The 20,296-nt window shown below is 41.3% G+C and overlaps 1 protein-coding gene across 6 annotated transcripts in view; it reads right to left on the reverse strand.

The window, feature by feature from the left end:
• DIP2C (disco interacting protein 2 homolog C) overlaps positions 1-20,296 on the reverse strand; it is a 310,710-nt gene that overhangs the window by 120,237 nt on the left and 170,177 nt on the right. For all 6 annotated transcript variants that reach the window (XM_071428626.1, XM_071428625.1, XM_071428623.1 and 3 more), the window contains one exon: positions 12,823-12,933. In XM_071428626.1, coding sequence (XP_071284727.1) covers positions 12,823-12,933 — 111 coding nt within the window. The remainder of the gene's footprint in view (positions 1-12,822; positions 12,934-20,296) is intronic.

Below are 20,296 nucleotides of genomic sequence, written 5' to 3' on the forward strand. Positions count from 1 at the left end.
CTTTTTCTAAGTGGAAAAATCATGCTTTTAGGTGAAATGTTCTTTCATGTGACATTCTAACTACACTGTTATAGCTGATAAAATGACTCCAGATCCTGACCCTTCAAAGCTCTCCTGTAGGTAAAAAAAATCATTTTACTCTTCCCACCTGGCTTTTTCCACAAGAATGTCTTAACAGAAAATCTAGAGCATAGAGTAAAATATCATTACCCCTGTCTACAGTAGTGGGAAGTAAGGCACAGTGGTCCTTCACTTTTTTAGCTTGGCCAACCACACATTGAATCCAATTTGTGTGTTTGTACTCAAAGAATCAATAAATGGCAAAGAGCAAAGCACCAAGCTTGGGAAAGCTCACTTTTTAACTTGTGCTCATTGCTTAACACCAATCAACCTGGTGTTCAGCATTCAACCTGACATATTTCTTATGGGCTGCAAACTGCAGACACAACAGCTCTGTCCCCAGTCTTCTCCCTGTTGCATTCAAGCATTTTTACTTGTTTGTTCTCTTCCTTTACTTTCTATGACAGGACAGAAAGGGCAATCATACTTTTGGGAATAAAGTCAGTAAGTGAAATAGAGAGGAAGTGGAACTGTAAAAACAAGCAGGTGGTAGAAAGTTTCCATTCAGAGAGCTAATGATCTGTTATTGTACAATATGAGATGACGTCTCAAAACCAAGGGCAGAGAAATTAAAACTGGCACAGAGAATGAGGGTCTGCAAGTTCAGACTTCCAGAGTGATGACCTATGGCTTTGGCCAACAAGCTCCATAAGCAGAACCTCTGCACTGCTGCAAATTCCTCATGCCATCAGCAGGATGAATGGCCCAGCTTTCCTGGGAGGTGCTCTGCTGAGTGCAGTCACTCTTTTCATCTGGTTTATCTCACTACTTGGCACAATGGGGTGCTCCTGGCCTGACTGGAAAGGCTTGCAAAAAAAAGCCAACCCCACTAAAACAGACATTACTGCACAGACACAGCTTGCTATGGACACCCTCCTCAAATGGGGTGACTGAGTGACAGAAGATAGGGACAGAGTAGGGTTCACTGCTGATAGGTGGGCAGTGGTCAAAGGTCAAATAGTAATGCCCAGAAATACAGAAATAAACCCTATAAACACAATAATTTCAGACTGCTGATACTTTTGACTCCTTGTTCACAGTGTTCTTTAACCATTTATTCCATATGCTGTCCTGAAATCTTTCTTGGAGGGGAACACTACAAATTTATTTTATTCAGAAGTTAAGCTGGATGGTTTTAACTGGCTCTGGGATAATATGTCTCTTTGGAATTTTTCATGAAGCCTTTTTTGGGGAACATACTTTCTCTCCTCCTTGCACAAATATATGCATAGAAGTGGAGACTTCCTTCTATGACAAGCTGCCCTCTCCTACTCATTTCCTTTAGGGAAGACAGTATGTATGATCCTTTTAGGCTCAGCTGTCTCCACAAGCAAATCAGTCTTCTTATCCTGAAGCAAAAAACAATTGTTGTGTGATGAACAAGGCCAGCCATTTCCTGCTCCACATGTGGAGCCCTGCTGCAGCATTTCTTGTTTCTCTACAGCTGCTAGGAGAGCACTCTTCCAAAGAATGTATTCTCATTTGGCATGGAGCATAATCCTGACTCACCCTACCCCTTCCACCCAATGAACAGGGATGCCCCATTCCTTACTTGGGCCAGAGACAGTGTCCTTTAAAGCTCTGAATTGCAGCTGAGACATTTGAAATATGCTGCAAATTCCTAGTCCTCCTAAAGACTTTTGCAGCTTTTAGCAAATGAACTTGCTCTTTTTTCTTTAGATCTTCTATTTTAAAAGAACAAAAACCTATTCAACAAATTACAGTTGCATTCTCCCTCAAAGTAGAGGGCTTATTAGGTTTTTTTTTTCCTACATAAGTTTAACTTGCCTCAGCAGCTTCCTTTATTCAATATTAGCTGCATTTGCTCCATAGGCATGTCAAACACTCAAAATACTGTAAGCAAAGCAGTGCCTCCTCAGAGACCAGGGATCTGGGTATGAGCTCTGCACAGATCACAGAACAGGGTGCTCCTCCCACAGCCAGCAACAGCTACATTAAAAAATTCCACATTATAAAACTGTTCCTCACAGCCCTTGCATAAAATGCCTCAGCACACAAAAGAACAACATTATCTTCTTTTGTGCTTAAATCAGGTCTTGCCACTGTGTGTCAAGCAGTTCTCCTGCATCTCATTTACCACGCAGCCCTGTCTCTTTTTGAGACAAGGAATTAGACTGGCTGTAGAAAGGAGTCATGCATTGCTAGAATCAAGATTTTAGAATCTGTTTCTGATAAAATGTATTCCTTCTTCTAGTTTTGCTCATGTTTTCAGTTTTTCAGGAATTACAAAAGCCTTCATAGGCAATCACCGGCAGTTTAAGAAACACAAATATGAAAAAACAAGCTGTTGCCTAATTTTTTCTGTACAGATGCAGAATTACCTAACAGAGTCCCTACCATCTTCTGCAGCCTGGTTTGCCTATTGTGAGGTAATGGTACTACTTCCATCCCTCCTTTCAGGGAATGTGCTCCTGAAACAATAAAAGTGCCTGGAGATAAACTTAGTTGTGATCTGAATCCATCCATCTCTTCTGTTTCTTCTTTTTGGCTCATGCAATTCCAATTCTCATTCCTCTCCCCTGAACTCTATCTTTTTTTTTTTTTTTCTTGTTTTGAGCTAGCCATTGGAAACAATCTTTATTCTTCTGCATTAGCAGCCAATTCCTGGTAACATGATGGATGACACAACTGGGAGTAACACAGACCTAAGCCCTGAGAAGATTTAGACTCCTTGCTTGTTACAGGATAGCCCTCAAACACAACTAACTCACTCAGAGAATGGCAGATTATCAAGATCAAGAAGGCTGATGCTCTGCTCTAATGAGTTGAGAATACCAAAGGATTTTTAATTAGAGGTTATTTAGGTACATATAATACCTAGTTATGTCTCATTTATATTGCAGTAGAGGATCAGCCCTGAAGTCAGACATTTAACATTTAACAAATAAGTAAAACCACAAATAAATCTCTGTCATAGGGAAGCAAGCATCTGGGATGGCATCAAGGAAAACAGCTGGAAGAACAGACAGAGGAGCCAATGGGAGCAAGGCCATTTTCTGCTGCATCAACACAGAGTGCAACAGAATAATCAAAACAATTTCTAGTTATTACAGGGAAACAGCTGATACTATAGGAAAATAGCATTATCAAAGGTGAATTTTGGCTGAAAATTCTGCATAAGACAATGGTAAGTATAGCAATTGTATGCTAAGTAATTATACAGAGAGAAGGTTGGTAATTGCTGTCTTACAGGAAACCAGTAGTTGAAAGCATGAAAGTTGCTTCTGAGTTTAATCAGACCTTTGTCAGAGCTACCATGGAGACAAAGGAAACACTAAGAATTCATTTTCTAATAAGCAGCCTGTAAATACTCTGAATAGAGATAACTTGGTAGCTACATTTATTGGAAATGCAATCAGGACATGCTAAATAGGGTGAAACATGGTAAATGTGGTATCATCAGAACAGATTACAGTTGGGTTTTGTCTTTTCATTGTCCTGGCTGACATCACTCAGTTATTTTCAGGCAGAATCAGGGCAAGTGATTTCATAAAAATTCTGCTGTGTTCATCCAACACAGATCAGTCCCTTGGAAATCATCTCACCCCTGGGAATGCAGAAGTGAGTCCATATAAAAACAGATCTTTGCTGGGGGTGGTGCTATAATGAAGCAGTCTCAGAATACTTTCACAATCTCTCTGAGTATTAAGACAGGAAAGCACATGGCCCAAACTGTGTGACACCTAATTTCTCTCCATCTGGAAGCAGGTGTGCTATTAATTCTGAAATATGGCATTCACAACAGCCAACACATGACTGAATGCAAGAACAGCTGCTCTAAGATAATTCTCATTTATAGGAGGGCTGTGGAGGTTACTAAAAGAAATAAACTGTTGCTTACCTTTCAAAAAACAATTTATGTGTGCAAGTTTCAGCCTTTGGGATATTTAAGCTATATATATTAGGCCTCTGGCTTCACTGGGAACTGGGATACATGGAGATGCAAGGGAAACTTCTGCTGTCTTTTCATAAATTTGGGCCTCAGTTTTGTTGATCTGTTCCATTTTTTGGCAGTTAAAGGTCAGTGCTTTAGAAGAGATGTGCATTCCCATGAATGTGCCACTGCAAAAGGCTTGGCTTTTCAGGATGCTGCAGCCAACAAGCCCCCCTGGTGCTGGAAGCTGCTCCTTGCACTCCCTGAAGGGCTGTGCCATCCTTCAGCCAATGCTGAGCACCTCCTGAGCATCTTCCACCCCCACCTGCTGCACACATGCACAAACCAGATGCTTGGTATGTCCTCACATGGTCAGAAAGCTAAACTCTGAGGAAGAGGAGCATGGCTGTCATCTCCCACTTTGGCTGGCACAGCAGTAATCCATAATTCTGGGTGGAAGGGAGAGAGGAGCTGAACACGTGGCTGGGAAAGCTGGATGGGCAGGATGGGAAGCACAGAGCTCTCATGCTGGAAACAGAGGCCACCAAAACAACAGACTGAACTCTCTGACTCCACAGCTGGTTCTGCATAGTTTTTGCTTTAATTTGGATTCTTCAGGTAGAATAATGAAGTTAATTTTAAAATGTTTTTCTCAAAACTCTGAGTTTTAAAATTGTATTGGCTCTACTCATAAGTGAAATAAAACCCCAACATGCAGGTCTCCCACTAATAATTTCCATCCCTCCATTTATTTATTGTCCCATTTGTAATGCACTCTGGAAGTCAGCTTCACACAGTGATCTCATCTCAGACCTCCTTACTATGCAATCTGAACTAAACTAACTTTATATTTGTTTCTCTCCAGAGATCCTCAAATAATTTTTCTCAAGAGCTCTATACTTATCCTCAAAAACTTTTTCTGCTGGGTCAAAAGCAAGGATGTGGTCATATAAATTACATATTTGCCAGCATTTTTCTTCAACTTCTTTTTTTTGTCCTGATTGAGTTGTAGCTTGAAATTTGTAAGCAAGCTAAATCAGATAGGAGTTTAATTAATTTTTGAATAAGTCTGTTTACAGCTAGGTTAATGATTTCAAATTAACTTCTACAAGTAACCCTCACTCAAATTTAGGGTTAAAATATCATTTGTTTTATGATCAGTCACATGAACATTTATATGCAGTCCCATTCTAATAGATAGCACATTAAACACATTTTCCTTTCCCCTTATTCTTTGGAGAAATGCTAAATGATGAGGGTTCAATAAAAATATTCCTCAAATCTTCCCATTCCATCCTTTAGCACGCACAGCTCTCATAATGTCATAGTGCAATTATTTTTTGTCAGTTCTGGCAGGATTGCAGAACAAGATCTTGAACATCCTTTCAAAACCACAAAATATAAGTTACCTGTATATTTTCAAATCACCATGAGGTAAGCTGTAAAGACACAAAATGCGACCAGCCTTTGTTAGGGTTCATGCACACACCTACCTCGTGGGAAATGAGAACAAATCATGGTGAGGCAGGTACTGAAGCTCCTAGAGCAGAGCAGCTCACCTAAGAAAGGACTGGTGCCAGCATCTCCAGAACTTGGGTCTACAGGGAATGTTCTTTCATTCCTAATTATCACATTTCAAATGAGCCTCAAACCTGGCCTGGGATGATTTGTTCTGAAGTTTAACAATTTCATGCTCAGATAAATTGTGCTGTCTTTTCCCCTTTGAAGACCAGTGTGGGAAAGGTGGCTCAGGAATTTGAGCTGTGAGAGGTGTAGTTACGGTGCATTTGCAGTATCTCCAAGTATCTCCTATGTTAAGATGTCTTTTAAAAGGAGCACTGAGTGCACTTGGAAAATGGGCTGCTCCCTGCAGTGATGGGTTCCGTGGGACAGGGGCTGACACCTCTCCAAGGATGGTGTGCCAGACCAATTTTTTTCTTTCTCGCCTCCACCACCTCAATTATGGGGGAAAAAAACCACCAGAAGTGCCACAAGGGAGGTACTCTCCCAGCTGGGAGTGCAAGTACCACAGCCACCCTACCCTTCCTCCATGCTACCACTGAGAGATGCTGATTCCACAAATGGCATTTCTCAAAACACTCCATTTCTCAGCCCCCAGCTCTGTGCTCACCTGCTGCTGTGCCTTTAAAACCTGTCCACTGAGTCCATGGAGTGCAGGTGCTCTCTCTTGCTCATCTTACTTCTAGGACACCATGAACCTCCAGACACAAGGCAGCACAATTCCACTTATGCTGCTACTTCCCATATCATTCCTGACATCTGGTAAACTCCATTTTTAGAGCTCACTGGTCTCACTTCTCTTAAGGATTACACTGGCAGTGCTCTGGTCATCTTCAAGACCTATTACAAAGTTCATGAGAAACACACTTGATAACCATGGTCCAACCCATTTGTCCCATTCTTATCTCATCAGAGGAGAATTCTGGTGCAGTAGAAACCATAGAGACACCTCATGCCTAACACATCCATGTGCCTTTGAATATATTACAGCACATTCCCTAGCAATTAGTGTTGCTCTTTTTTTAGTTTTTAGATTTTATTGGTGCACATTTTTTATGTTATCCATTCTGGTTTTAGGTGGGTTTTTATTATTGACAAGTGTGGAAACAGTAAAAGCCAGGTCCTGGCACACGAGAAGGTGCTCTGGTTTTCAGCATTGGGATGGAGAACTCAAGCTTCTTGCTTTGGCCTCATCTAAAGGCCACAGGGTGTCCTTTTGGGAAAATGGAAGTTGGAAAGGACCTGGTGTTTCAGCTCCTTGTGTGTTGATCCCAGCTGAAGGAGGATAACACACCTGCTCTCCAGAAAGCCGCTGAAGGTCTCTGAGGGAGAGCTGCTCTCTGAACCCCACAGACCATGACCAGCTGGGACACAAAGAACTGGGGGACATTTATGGTGACCAAGAGCACAATTTCTGATGCCAAGGAGCTGCCCAGCTGCCCAGGGCTCTGTCACTGGCGGGGCCCCAGCAGCTGCTGCTGTACTGCACTGCAGCCTTTACGTGGCAGCAGAGCCCAGCTCAGCTCCAGCCACCACCACGGCAGCCACAGGCAAGGGCCAAGCTCAGGCAGCATGGTCACCACAGGGCTACACTGCAGAGGGGGTTTTAGGCACCAAAAAGACCATTCTTCCAAAAGCAAGACAGCTGACATGATGGCACTTTAAATAATGGTGGCAGAAACTTCACGTTCTCCTGTGAGGGTTTTCAGTGTTAGCAAGAGCAGAATGCAGCCACTGCCAGCAGGGAGCAAACAGGGCCCCAGTGACAGCGTGGAGGGACAAGAGCCTCTGAAAATGTCAGTCTTCAGCTGAGTCAGCTCATTCAGACAGCACAGCAGCAGTGTGAAAGCTGGGCTGTTCAGGCTACCCCCTTGCATAATCCACCACATAATTCCCATCTCCTTATCTCAACACACTATTCCAAATCCATGGATCTGCAGCTTCCAAAAGTACCCAAGAAACCAAGCTCCTAAATGGCACCAAGGAAACAAAAGCTGTATGGCCAACTGCAGCTACATCTCCATGTCCATCATTCACTCATGCTCCAGTCTGAGCCTGACTCTGCAGTCCCATAGCAGAGCGAGCCCAGGGCTGACATCTATTCCACATGCAGAGTGCTGGGCAAGCCAGCATTCCTCTGCCTGAGCTTTCCTGCCTGAACATCCACTGCGCCAGAAAAGCCTCTTGGCAAAAGTTCCTGATCCAGCCTTCAGTACCATTTGGCTTCAGTGTCATCCTGAGCCCCCAGATAATGTTATAGCACAAGGAATGGCAGTTGCGAAGAGAAAAACATTGCCATGATCTACACTTGGCAAACCTTTCCAAATACTGTTTCCAAATGTGGAAATACTGAGATATTTTTTTTAAATCAGTAGTAAACAAATCAAGGAATGCTTTTGGATTAATATCAGCTAAACTATTTGCCACATTTGTATAAAATAAATAATATCCCTTCACCCTGCACTAATTCAGTTACTACACTTTATAGCATTTTCTATTTCTTTAGACATCTGAAAAATGATCAAAGCTGACATTTTGAAACATTGTGGTTTCAGGCTCCCTTCCTGTATAAAAAGAAGCAGCCAGGAAATTTTAAACCTTTTTGGTTTTAAAGAATTAGACTAAATTTCCAGTGCAGGCTGAATTCTCAAATCCAATTATCTTGAAACAAAAAATATCCCAGGAACATTTAAGGAAAAAAATACTGTCCACAAACTCAAGTGTCAATTTTATTCAGACTATAAAATCATAGAAAGCTGGTTTTTGAAATTATAGTGCTGAAAAATTTGGTTACAACATTAATGAAATAATAATATTAACAAAGATTGAAGTAAGAAAACAGGTAGGGATTAAAAATGTCACATTTTGACATTTTGCATAATACAACAGAATAAGTTGAAGGTGATATTAGTGGCAGCAATGATTTTGAGTCTCCAAAGAGAGTTCATTAACAATCTTTGCTGACATCTAAATCCACATAAAAAGCAAAGGCATGGAAGGAGAACTGGATGACTTTCAGAATCTTAGACTTCCAATTAGGAAAACCTTACCAAGAAGAGACAGAGAAGGACTTTGATCAGAGTTGGAATGGGAAATTTATTTGCAGATGTTAATTGAAATAAACTGTGCAAAAACACTAAGGAAGGGAAATGTTTTCCTAGATGGGAATTCCTTATTGGTTAAAGAGTGTGTATTCATTTTGTTTTGGGCTTTTTCCAAGTAGATGTGCCAAATATGATAACAAACACTCAATCTGGGTAACAGCTAGCATCTAACAATCACAATGTGATCAGAGCAGAGATGCTGAAGTATTAAGCACAGCAAAACAACAAGCCAAACAAAGACTTCTACCTGAAGCAAATCTGAATCTGAAAACATGATAACCAGAATGAAATCTGACTTGCAAGTCTGCAACCTACAGTAATAATTGAGTAATTAAGAGAGCATGAAAGAAACAGACTTCTGATCTCACAGGGACAGTACGTAGAAGGAGTGGATATAGTTCAGGATTGTTTGTTGGTTTTTTTATCCAGGGTCAAACATTGCACTGTATCTTAGCAAAGCTCCTCTGGAAGTAAATTTGAAGATGATCTGATACTTTTAAAAATTGAAATGTATACCTACATTTACTTTCACTGAAATTTGCTACGTTTGGGTTTCTTTTGAGTGAGTGAAGATGCAGGAGTTGTTCAAACCAGTTTGCTGGAGAGCTCGTTGCCTTGCTGAGGAGTCATGCTATACAGCAACCAAGCTAGGAATTCAAAGCCTTGCCAGAAGTCCCAAAATACTGTCAAGCTTCTCAGTTTTAACACTGAGGACATTTTCAGAGCAGCAAGATCTGAATTTATAGTATAGTCCTGACTCTCCTAAAGTGACACTCCTGCACTAATATCATGTACCATTTCACTGAACAAATGCCTTCCTTTTAAGGCAGCAACTGAAACCAAGAGGCAGCAACACCAACTAAACGCTCTTGGGGTCTCAGAAGAAGCACAAAATGAAGCTATGCAGGATGTCTCCCTTTGCCCATCCCCAAACTGACTCATGTCTCCCAAACCAACTCAACATCTTCATGTACAAATGACAAACACAGCTCAAGCAGACTTTCAACTCACAGTCAAATGCTCTTGTTTTTAACAGAACTGCTCTGGAGAGTCACAGCTTGGAGATTTGAGGACCATGTGTTGAACGCCCACAAATTAGACAAGTTCAGGAATAGCATTTTTTTACCTATTTAAAAACTGGGTAGAAATCAGACCATTTATAGTGTAATGTTGGAGAAGCTTCTAGGAGCTTATATATCAAGGAATTATTATGCAGATACCACAACCATTATTCAACAAAAAATTGGCAACATCTACAGTATGAACCCAGGGTTTCTGAGGGGAGGAAAGAGTTTTAAAATTTTATCAGAATGGTCTGGACACACATGAACTTTCTCTGCCACATTTATCATTTAATTTTCCTTTAAATGGGACTGGCAAGCTCTTTGACTAATGGAATGAATCAGAGATATGTTACAAAAGGTTTAATAAGGAGTTCTCCACAATTTTCTGGTTGTGTCAGCACAATGAGTCTGCCTGCATCCAGCAAGAGGCATCTCTCAAACACAATCCCGAGCCTCCACAGTCAAAGTTACTCTCCTTGAGACCCTCCACAGACGCTGGCATCTGATTCTCAGCTCACCAGGGTCTCTCTGCCACAAAGGTTGGTGGATGCTGCTGTCTATGGTCCCCAATTCTTCCTAATTACACCTTCAAAGGTAGGAGTAAAGAAGTTTCAGAGCTCACTTTTCCTTTATGGAGTCACAAAATTGTTAAGGTTGGAAAAGACAACATTATCCAGACCAACCATCAACCCAGCACCACCGTGTCCACTACTCAACCACATCCCCAAGTGCCACATGCACATGCCTTTTGAACACTTTCAGGGATGGTCATTCCACCTCTTCCCTGGGCAGCCTCTTCCAATGGTTGACAACTCTTTTGGTACCTTCCCTGGCACAACTTGAGGCCATTTCCTCTTGTCCTGTCTCTTGTTACTTGTGAGGAGAGGCTGAACCCCACCTTTCTCCAGTTTCCTTCCAGGCAGTTGTAGAGAGTGATAAGGTCTCCCCAGAGCCCCCTTTTCTTCAGGGTAAACACCCCCAGCTCCCTCAGCTGCTCCTCATAAGACTCGTGCTGCAGACCCTTTGCCAGTTTCACTGCCCTTCTCTGGACATGCTCCAACCCCTCAATGTCTTTCTTGTTGTGAGAAGCCATTATAAACCAGTTTTAAACCAATCACTTCCTTCACTTTGTGTTATATCTGGAGCAGTATCACGGAGAAAGTCGGATCCCATTCACTTGGAAATGAGTTATTACCCTTCTGTTCAGCTCTGAAATTAATTTTATCTTCCTTTAATCAGTGCTTCTATTTAGGGCATAATGATGTTCCCAACTTGCTATACTGCAAATTAAATATTTTTCTTATAGTATTACCAAACTAGAATCAGTACAGTGAAATTCAGCTGTGCCACAGAACCACAGACTGGAGCAGGTCAGCAGGAACCTCTGGAGACCATCCAGTCCAACTCCCTACTCTGGGCAGGGTCATCTACAGCACACTGCTTGGGGCCACATCCAGTAGGGTTTTTAATAGCTCCAGGAACGGAGACACCACAATTTCTCTTGGCAACCTGTGCCAGTGGAGAAAAAAAAGCTTTTTTCTTAGGCTTAAATCAATTTTTTCATATTTGAATGAGTCTGACTGCATCCAGCAAGAGGCATCTCTCAAACAAAATCCAGAGCCTCCACAGTCAAATTTACTCCTCGAGACCCTCCATAACCATCAGGTCCTGGCTTCTGACTCTCAGCTCACCAGGGTCTCTCTGCCACAAAGGTTGGTGGGTGCTCTCTATGGCTCCCTAATTCTGCAGCTGCAAGAGGGGCAGCACCAGATGAACCAGTCTGTGGCCTCAGGCTGCTGTCTGAGAAGGATGCTCATACTGCAGCAGCCCCTGAAGCAGTTCAAAAAGCTGAGCACACCTAACCTCCATTGAGGTAAGGTGTAGTACATGCAGTTTACACCTTCAAAGGTTAAGAGTTTCAGAGCTGCCCAGATCCCTCTGAATGGCATTACACATGTGCTACATCAACTGCTCCTTCCAATTTGGTATCATCTGCCAGTGGGTGAAGAGGGCACTGTCTCACCTGCAAAGTCACTAATGAAGTTATTAAGGGGTACAGGAGCCCAGGGGTACTCACTCCCTACAGTACCCATCAGAGACTGGGGTCCAGCTGGACTTTGTGTCACTGAACTCAATTTCAGCCAATTTTCAGACCATCCCGACGTCCACTTATCTAATCCACATTTCACCAGTTTGTCAAGGAGGATGTTATGACAGACACTGTCAAAAGCCTCACTAAACTCAAGGCATCCAACTTCCACTGCTCTTCCTTCAACCTCCAGGGAAGTCATCTCATTGTAGAAGGTCATTGTAGAAGGCTGATCAAGCATGAATTGACCAAGCTACTAAGAGAACTTTGTAAATCCATGCTGTCTACTCCCAATCACCATCTTGTCCTTCATATGATTAAAAAGAGCTTCCAGCATTATTTGCTCTACCACCTGCTCAAGAGACTGAGAAGAGTCTAGCTGGCCTGTAGTTTCCCAGACCTTATTTCTTGCTGTTCCTGAAGACAGCAATGAACTTGCTTTCTCTCAGTAGGAAGAAACCTCCCCTGACTGACACAACTTTTTGGGGCATTGCAAGTGGACTCACGTTGGTCAGTGATGCATCCCCAACATGTCCCACAGACCTCTATTCATTCAGTTTGTTCAAATATTCCCCATCCTGATTCTCCTTCACAGAGGGTAGGTTGTCATTGCTCAAGACTTTCCCTTGGGTCTCAGATGCCTTGGTTTCCAGAACTCAAATATCAACAGCACAGACCAAGGCAAAGGATACATTAATTATCTTGGTTTTTTCCATGCCCTTTGTCACTTGATCTCCTGCCCCACTCAGCAGTGGGACCATGTTTTCCCTACTCTTCCCTTTTTTACTGATGTGCCTGTAGGAGGCTTTTTTGCAGCCCTTCACACTCACTGCCAGATCCAGTTCCAGATGAATCTTGGCTTTGTAACTCCACCCCTGCAAGCTTGGACAGCGCCTCTCTATTCGCACAATGAACGTCCCCCACTGTGAACTACACGAGTTCACAACAAACTTCTTTTTAAAAAAGCAAGGAACAGAACAAGACATTTGAAATTTTCATTCCAGTTCTGGGGTGTGCAGTGGCACTCACCCGATCTGTAGCGCTCATCCCGTGACCCTGAGGACCTGCGGCGGTGATACCGGGAGGAAGAGGACGGAGTGACAGGAGTCCGACGTTCTTGTGGTAAGGCCTGGTCCACCCCTGCATCAATGAAAGAAAACCAAACAGCTCATTCTGATTGAATTTTGGAAGATTTATAGTGAGGAGGAGTTCAGCATACACTAGGAGTAGGAAATGAACATTCAGTGCCTAAAGCGCGTCGTGTCAATTGGTGGCACACTACTTGCCTCTGGTCAGCTTTTCTGATGTGGTTATTTTCCTGGTTCTCTCTAAAAAACCTTTTTTCCAGGGTCATGGACAACATAGAAAGAGCAAACAGACAGTAAGCTTGGCATTTTTTATCTCACAAACAGATGACTTTTCAGAAAGTACTATTTAGGAAATATTTTAATGAGCTAATAAAGACACCATTGCAATGGATATTGAAACCTTCCTGCAAAATAGTTGTTAGGAAAACAGTGTGTATCATCTAAAACCTCATCTGGTTGAATGGTGTCAGCTGGTGACAACACAATTCTAACCTATGGAAACTAGTTCCTATGGGAAGGAAACTATAATAATACCTATAGTCATTATTACCTATCAATGGTCAGAAAGTAAACTATAACTGCACCAAAGCAGGCAGAAAATAGTAACCTGTCCAAGCAAAACAACAAAAATAGCCTTGTAAACCTGCAGCATTTGAATATGCTGAGCCTAAACACTCGGTATTTTAAGATTTAAACCTTTTATTAATCCCTTTCCCACAGTGAATTTGCTTTTTTTTTTTCAATTATATTCTTGAAAGCTTCTTAAACTACTATTAAACTACACTAGTAATATAACAGCAGCATGATATATCAACACTTCTGAAATTGATGTTCTTTGACAACTTCCAGAGAAGAGTGAAGGCAATAATTTAAGCAGGAAAGTTCAAACAAACAACAGGAAAAGAAAGCAAACCTGTATCTGTGATAATAGTGGCATGAAGTGGTTCCCTGCTCTCTTCCAGAGAAGAACTGAGCAGACAAGGCCAGCTGATGCATTCAGCTTTGAGCTAACAAAGCACAGAGTCTTGGGTGTGTGATGCACAGGGGTAAAGAGCAGGAAGACCTGACAAAATTAAATTGATTCTTTCCTACAATTTTTTGCCTTTAAGAAGTAGTTACACACCACGTGTAACTGTAAGAACAAAAGTAAAACTGGCCCCTTGCACTTAGGGCTCAAATGTAGGACTAATAACTTGAAACTGGATTCAACAAAACAATGCTTGGAAATACGCTCATATTTTTCAATTAAAACATAATGCAAAAACTCTCCGCTACTATTTCCAAACAGTTCAATGCCAGCTTATTGGAGAGGGACAAGAGTTTACATTTGTGGAAACAAGAATTTCTATGTAGACTACAGACCAACCGAAAATCCTGTGATTACTTCAATCAGTCTCAGTTGGGTTGCAATGGACTCTTTAAAAAAGCATCTTTTGAAAAAAGTTGGCATTGTATGCTTATTTCTTTGTGAAAATAGACTGCACTCAAAATCCAGCTTTTCTCTTAAATCTCTGGATTATCAGCAATGTCAAGTCTGCTTTGATTCTGTGGAGGAATGGCTGGTTGGCTAAAAAACATGCTTGGAGTAAAATCTCATAGGCGCCTAAAAGACAGAATGAATCCATAAATTTTCCTCTACTCAGATTGTGATTAATAATTCACTCTCTTAAATCAAATAAAATGTCTTCATTTAACTCTTCTGTCTCCATACTATAGTACTGCATAATTTCACTTGCTCTCATTTCCCATAATATTCTTTCAGTCAGGTGAACCTGACTGCTAAATCACTGAAATAATCAAAAGGAATACTTTATACTCCCTTTTATATATCAAAATAAATATTTTCTCCTCCCTTTTATATTCAGAATTTTTCCTCCTTTATTTGGTAAACCTGAAAATGACCAATATACAGTTCATAATAAAAACAATTTAGACTGAAATTTTTCCAAAAAATATGTTTCAGCCTGTATGAAATGCTAAGCACCATTACTCAGCTTAGTCCTATCACCCTGTTCTAAGTTCTTCTAAGCCTTCTGATGTTTACATTCTTATAACAAACTTTCTCACACGCTTTTCTCTAAATAATTATTGTTTTACACTCTTTTCTGGAGAAGGAGAAATTTGATGGACTGCTGGTTTGTCCAGTGTCATTGGAGAGGTGGCACTGTCATCCTCCAATCCACGGTCACTTTTGAAAATCTATAAATGTTGGAGTCAGAAATTAAACTGCTCTTCTTTTTACCTTGGAAATTCCAGTTGTTTTATTTTGTGTCCTATAGCAACAGTCCTTATGTACATCATGAGGAATGAAATAACTTCTGGGAATCACATATATTCACAAAAATCCTACAAAAACACACCCAAAAAATCTACACCTAACACTGAGGCTGTGTAACAGAGGTTTTGCTAAGGAAAAGCAGTGCCACATTTCCCATAGCAAGTGACTTGTGTAGGGCAATGGCACGTGGAGAAAAACAAATGAAGATAATTGAGATGTTGCCACTGCAATACAACATCATGATGACCCAAGAAAAGGAGATTAACTGCATCTTCCAAACAACAAAACCACATGCAATAGGCTTTAAAAACATCTAGGGGAAATTAAATTGTGAGGAAAAGCATCAGTTTCAGAGGTACACAACTGCTGTAGGAGGGAGATCTTCCAGGCAGACCTGAAAGCCATTGGGCAAAATTCATTCAAGCCTGTTGCTTCCTTCTCCTGGCTTAGTGACAGTGAGAGCCTTAAAGTCCCTTTTCTGCAGCTCTGGGCAGTACACAAACACCTTTTTCAGGAGCAAAATAAACAGTGCACATACAATAACACCAAACACTGACCCTGCCATGGCAGAAAACACAGGACACCCAACTGGCCAGGCAGTGCTGCTGCCCACAGTACTCCCCAGCACTGCCAAGGGCTCTTCCCTCCTCCAGCTCAGGAAGGAGATTGTGTTTTTGCTACAGATACATTAAGTGTCTCATCTAATCTTAAAACTGAGACACTTTAGCAAGTTTTATTTCCTTCTACTTTGTATACATGTGTTTGTTCTTTTAAGTAAGTCGGTTCTGACCCAATGGGCAACATGAAGTTTCTTCAGGAAATAGGAAGGAGGGAGCCCCAACTCATCATCCTGCACCAGCAGTCATTTAAGGCAATAGAAAACTAAATGAGAATATCAAAATGTCTTATGAGATCTGGGGGATCATTTGATGGCTTTACTTCCCACTTACCCATATATATAAAAACAGTGAGTAAATCTCTACCCAAGGGTGGAGTAGGACATGTGAACTTGGCCCACTGACAACACCAATTAAGATAAGGAAGTTAAATGTGTGCTAAAATACAAGAAGAAGCTCTGCATCCTGCATCGGCCAACTGTGGGGACATCTCTTTGTATTATGTTCCTCTAGGGTGAAAAACCAGAAAGACCTGCCCCACTTTGGAAAGACAGCAAGGAACTGGATGACAGTTCCCTACTGAAGGGGCTGGAGCAGGAATTAGCTGGATTGTCTGGACTCACATCTTGGCTACCAAGGCACCAGGAATGGTGTGAGACAAAGGACACAATAGCAAAAGGACACAATAGCAAGGACCTACACACTGCCACTCCTGAGCCATGGGTGGGAGTAAAAGCCATGCAGAATAATGATTATCATGAAATCAGTGAAGTGTTGCCACAAATAACAAAGTGGTGTTAACAGCCAAATTGTTCACCTCCACGAAGGCTCTAGCAGTATACTGCAGTAAAAAGAATTTTTTTTTTCACTTCTGAACATAACTAAACCCGAAAAATTGATAGCTTTCAGAGCCAGCACAAGGGTCTGTGAGTTAAGTGCTAATGCTTGTTCAAGTGCAGCTTTGCCCAGACGTGTTTGTGAATCGGCCACGTGATGGCTGGAGAATCCATACTTGGATCGATTCCTGAATTGAAGGAGGTGGCAAAGCAATGAATGGCTTTCCTAAGAGAAAGGCCAGTGTCATGCCAGTGCCCTGTGCACAGACACAGTCACTGTCAAAGCAGCATAATTCTTAATAACACCATGGCCTACCCCAGTCTTGCAGCTGAAGCAGGACTTTACCAGGTAAGCATGATTAGCACTTATGATTGACTCTTTACAAGCCATGAAGAAGTTCAGGAAAATATATATGCCTGGAACACAGCTATTTTATATGAGAGGCTTAGAAATCAGTGCTTTGTGGTCATCACAATACACACAGGCATCAGCAGGTGCACTGGAGCAAACAGACATGTTCCTAACACAAGCTAAAGCTCCTAAGATAGCTTTGTATGTCTACAAGAGGGTGCTTGAGCTAAGCTCCCATTATGAAAAGCAGAGACCCAGACCAGAACTCAGGATTCTTAACAAAGGTGTCAAACTTCTTTGCAGATGTTGTGGACTGTGATATCTGGCTTGGCCAGAATGGCACTGTCCCCTTGAAGCCCTATTTTATGTGTGCTCCCTCTGTGCAGGTGTCTCCAGCACCATAGGAAGTCCTGAACAGTATCAGACACCCATTTTCAGGCAACTCTGTAAATCCAGTGAAGCCTTGAGAGCTGTGCAAGTGGTCAGTGGAGGTCTCTGCTTTGGAATAAACTGAAAAGCTCTCTGGGTTTCAGCAACTGAATTAATTATATCTCTTCACAAAAGAATGGAAGCATAAATATAAGGTTCATAGACACACAACTTAATGCAGATATATCAATCCACAAATCCTAATCTGCAAGCTGGATCCTGTCTTGACTGAATTTAACTAAAAATGCAAGAGCCTCAGTAAAGCTATTTAAGCAATACCACTGCAAGCTGGATAGCTTTATTTTTAAGTGCATGGAAGGTACAAAACTGTCAGCTGGAAGCAGGCTTCACCTCTTTTTGATTTCTTTTTTCCCCTTCACCTCCTTGTTCCTTCTTTCTTTATTACTTCTTTTTGTAGCTAAATTGCAACACTATGTGCTGATAACATGGCAATAGCTGCACTGCCCTCTCCAACAAAGGACAATTATTACCTTATTGTCAGCTGACAAGCTGCTTTGATGTATCTCTTATTCCCATGTCTGTGCCAAATTTTTGAATCTAAAAATATTTAAAAGCTGAAATGTCTAACTGACAAAAAATGGAAGGCATTCTTAGACAGAGGCTACATTTATTGTTCTAAAACTAACTTACAATGTGTGCCCCCAGGAGAGAGAGCTGTAGGATAAACCAAACAACTCCAGGGCCAGTGGGAAGGAAGGCACACAGTGCCTGCAGTGCAGTTTTAGGAAACAGTATTTACCTTCCCTTCACAGTACTTCCTGAGCTTCCATTCAATGGCTGATGGCTCAGCTTTAAAGGTAAACCCCAGTATGAACACACAGTATATTTTGTAAATATGCTAAATGTCACACCGTCCCCACGGAACTCCTCACTTAGTGCAGCATTTCACTCTTCCCATCAAATGTACAACTAAGTAATGAATTCACTGCATAAGCCAAGGGAGACTTAAAATGCAATACTCTAACCAAAGACATCCCGGAAAGTGGAACTATGTTCTGCTAGATAAATCTGGAAAAATGTAATTTCTGTTTAGATTTGTTTAATTAAAAGTTTTCCTTCGCAGGTGAGCTTACTCTTGGTCTGACTTAATCCACATACTCCAAATTTTCTTTCAGTATTGCAATCTCAATTTTGCCTTCCAGCATTTCCTTGAAAGGTTTAGCTTTCAATTCAAACTCAGCATGGATATCACAGGCTTCTTTTTTTCTCTCCTTTATCCCAGTGATGGTGGACATCACATTATAGCTCCAGAGCACATGTGATGTTTGGTTTCCATTTTCCTTTCCACAGCTTCAGTACCCCATTTGAAGATTCTTTTTGGAGAATATGTAAAAGAAGACTACCTATTCACAAAGCAAACATCTTCACCAATGGGCTTGTCAAATCACACTGCAGACAAATTCAGGCAGCATTGTAAATTCCAGCAGTTTCTCATTTGACAGTGACACCCAGCTCTTCAAACACCTCCACAGGCTCCACCTCCTCTGCTTAACACTGGCTCAGCTTTAAGGCCCTCAGTGGTGTTTCTTCTTTCTACCCTCTATTGCTCACCTCTGAGACATCTTTCCTCACCCATTTGTCAGATTTTAGACCAACACTTTCATGTTTCTTCCTATGCTCTTATGTTCTGCAGATGGCCTCCAGGAACATCAACAGATATTTCCTCAGAAATCTTCAAATTCTTTGAAAAACATACCAACTCTAATGTGTACTAAAAATATCCTCCACCCAAAAAACATCACACCAAGTGCTGAAACCACTACTTGCATTACTAACAGATTTCATCATGTACTCATTAGTTAAAAGGGAAGGAAGGTATTTTCTGCTCTGTGTTTAATATTATGAGGTCTTGGTACAGGATAGGAACCAGAGATGCCATCAAAGCCCAAAGAATTATAAAATGGTAACTGGACTCTCAGTCATAGTGGCAAAACCAAAACAGTAAGCATCAAATTTAAGTGATGGCCTCAAGGGGTACTTCTCAGAGGCTTTCAATACCTTCCTTTTTATCCAAACTAAGCTCTGCAGGCATCCACCAATTCAAAACCAAACTCTTTTTTAAGCCCAAGACTTACTAGGCATTTGTCTGTGTGCTATAGTTTCTCATCTGTGAAACATCTGTCTCAGTGTTTCAGGGATGTGCCCCATGCTGTGCAATGCACATGCCTTTCGAAGAGATCCATGTTCTCACCACACTTACACTCTTTGAAATGCCCCATCATGGTTATCCTTTGGTCAGATCTTTGAGAATTAGAAAGGCAAATGTGATAGGAGTACTTGTTAGTATTAATAAAATGAATACGTGAGAGTATTTTTTCAGAATCAAATTTTGTTTAAATATTTCCTTGCAATCTTTTCAATCTAAATAATGTTGCAATATAAATAATGTGTGTGGAAGAAAAAATGAAATTGTAATTACCAAGTTTACTTGGACTGCCTTAAGACTTAGCAGCAGGAATAGCTGAAAGCAAAGGCATGCACACATACACATATAAAGTATGCAAATATATGCACAGAGAGCAGATATTAATATATGTGTCATGCTAATAGGAGAGGCTATGGAAATTGGTTCCTGTAATTCTATAGAAAATTGGTTTTTTGTAAGGCAAAGGGATCTTCTGCACAAATGCATTATCTTCTCTGCCCTGCATAGCTTGAAATGTTCCCAGGCTGGTGCTGTTGGGGCTCCAACAGCAGGAGGTGCAGGGATCTGTCTCTAGGCATGTGAAAGAAGCAGCAGGTGCCTTTTAAGCACCATATCTCACAGATTTATTAACCATAATAAATAAAGCACTGATGACTGGTCCACATGGTTGCACTACAAATGGAGCTACACTGGTGGTACCAATGATGGGAAATTACAGAAAGCAATCTAGTGGAGA

The sequence above is a fragment of the Agelaius tricolor genome, unplaced genomic scaffold (assembly GCF_023055355.1).
Source record: "Agelaius tricolor isolate 1412-34295 unplaced genomic scaffold, bAgeTri1.0.p SCAF_6, whole genome shotgun sequence".
NCBI classification, from domain to species: domain Eukaryota; kingdom Metazoa; phylum Chordata; class Aves; order Passeriformes; family Icteridae; genus Agelaius; species Agelaius tricolor.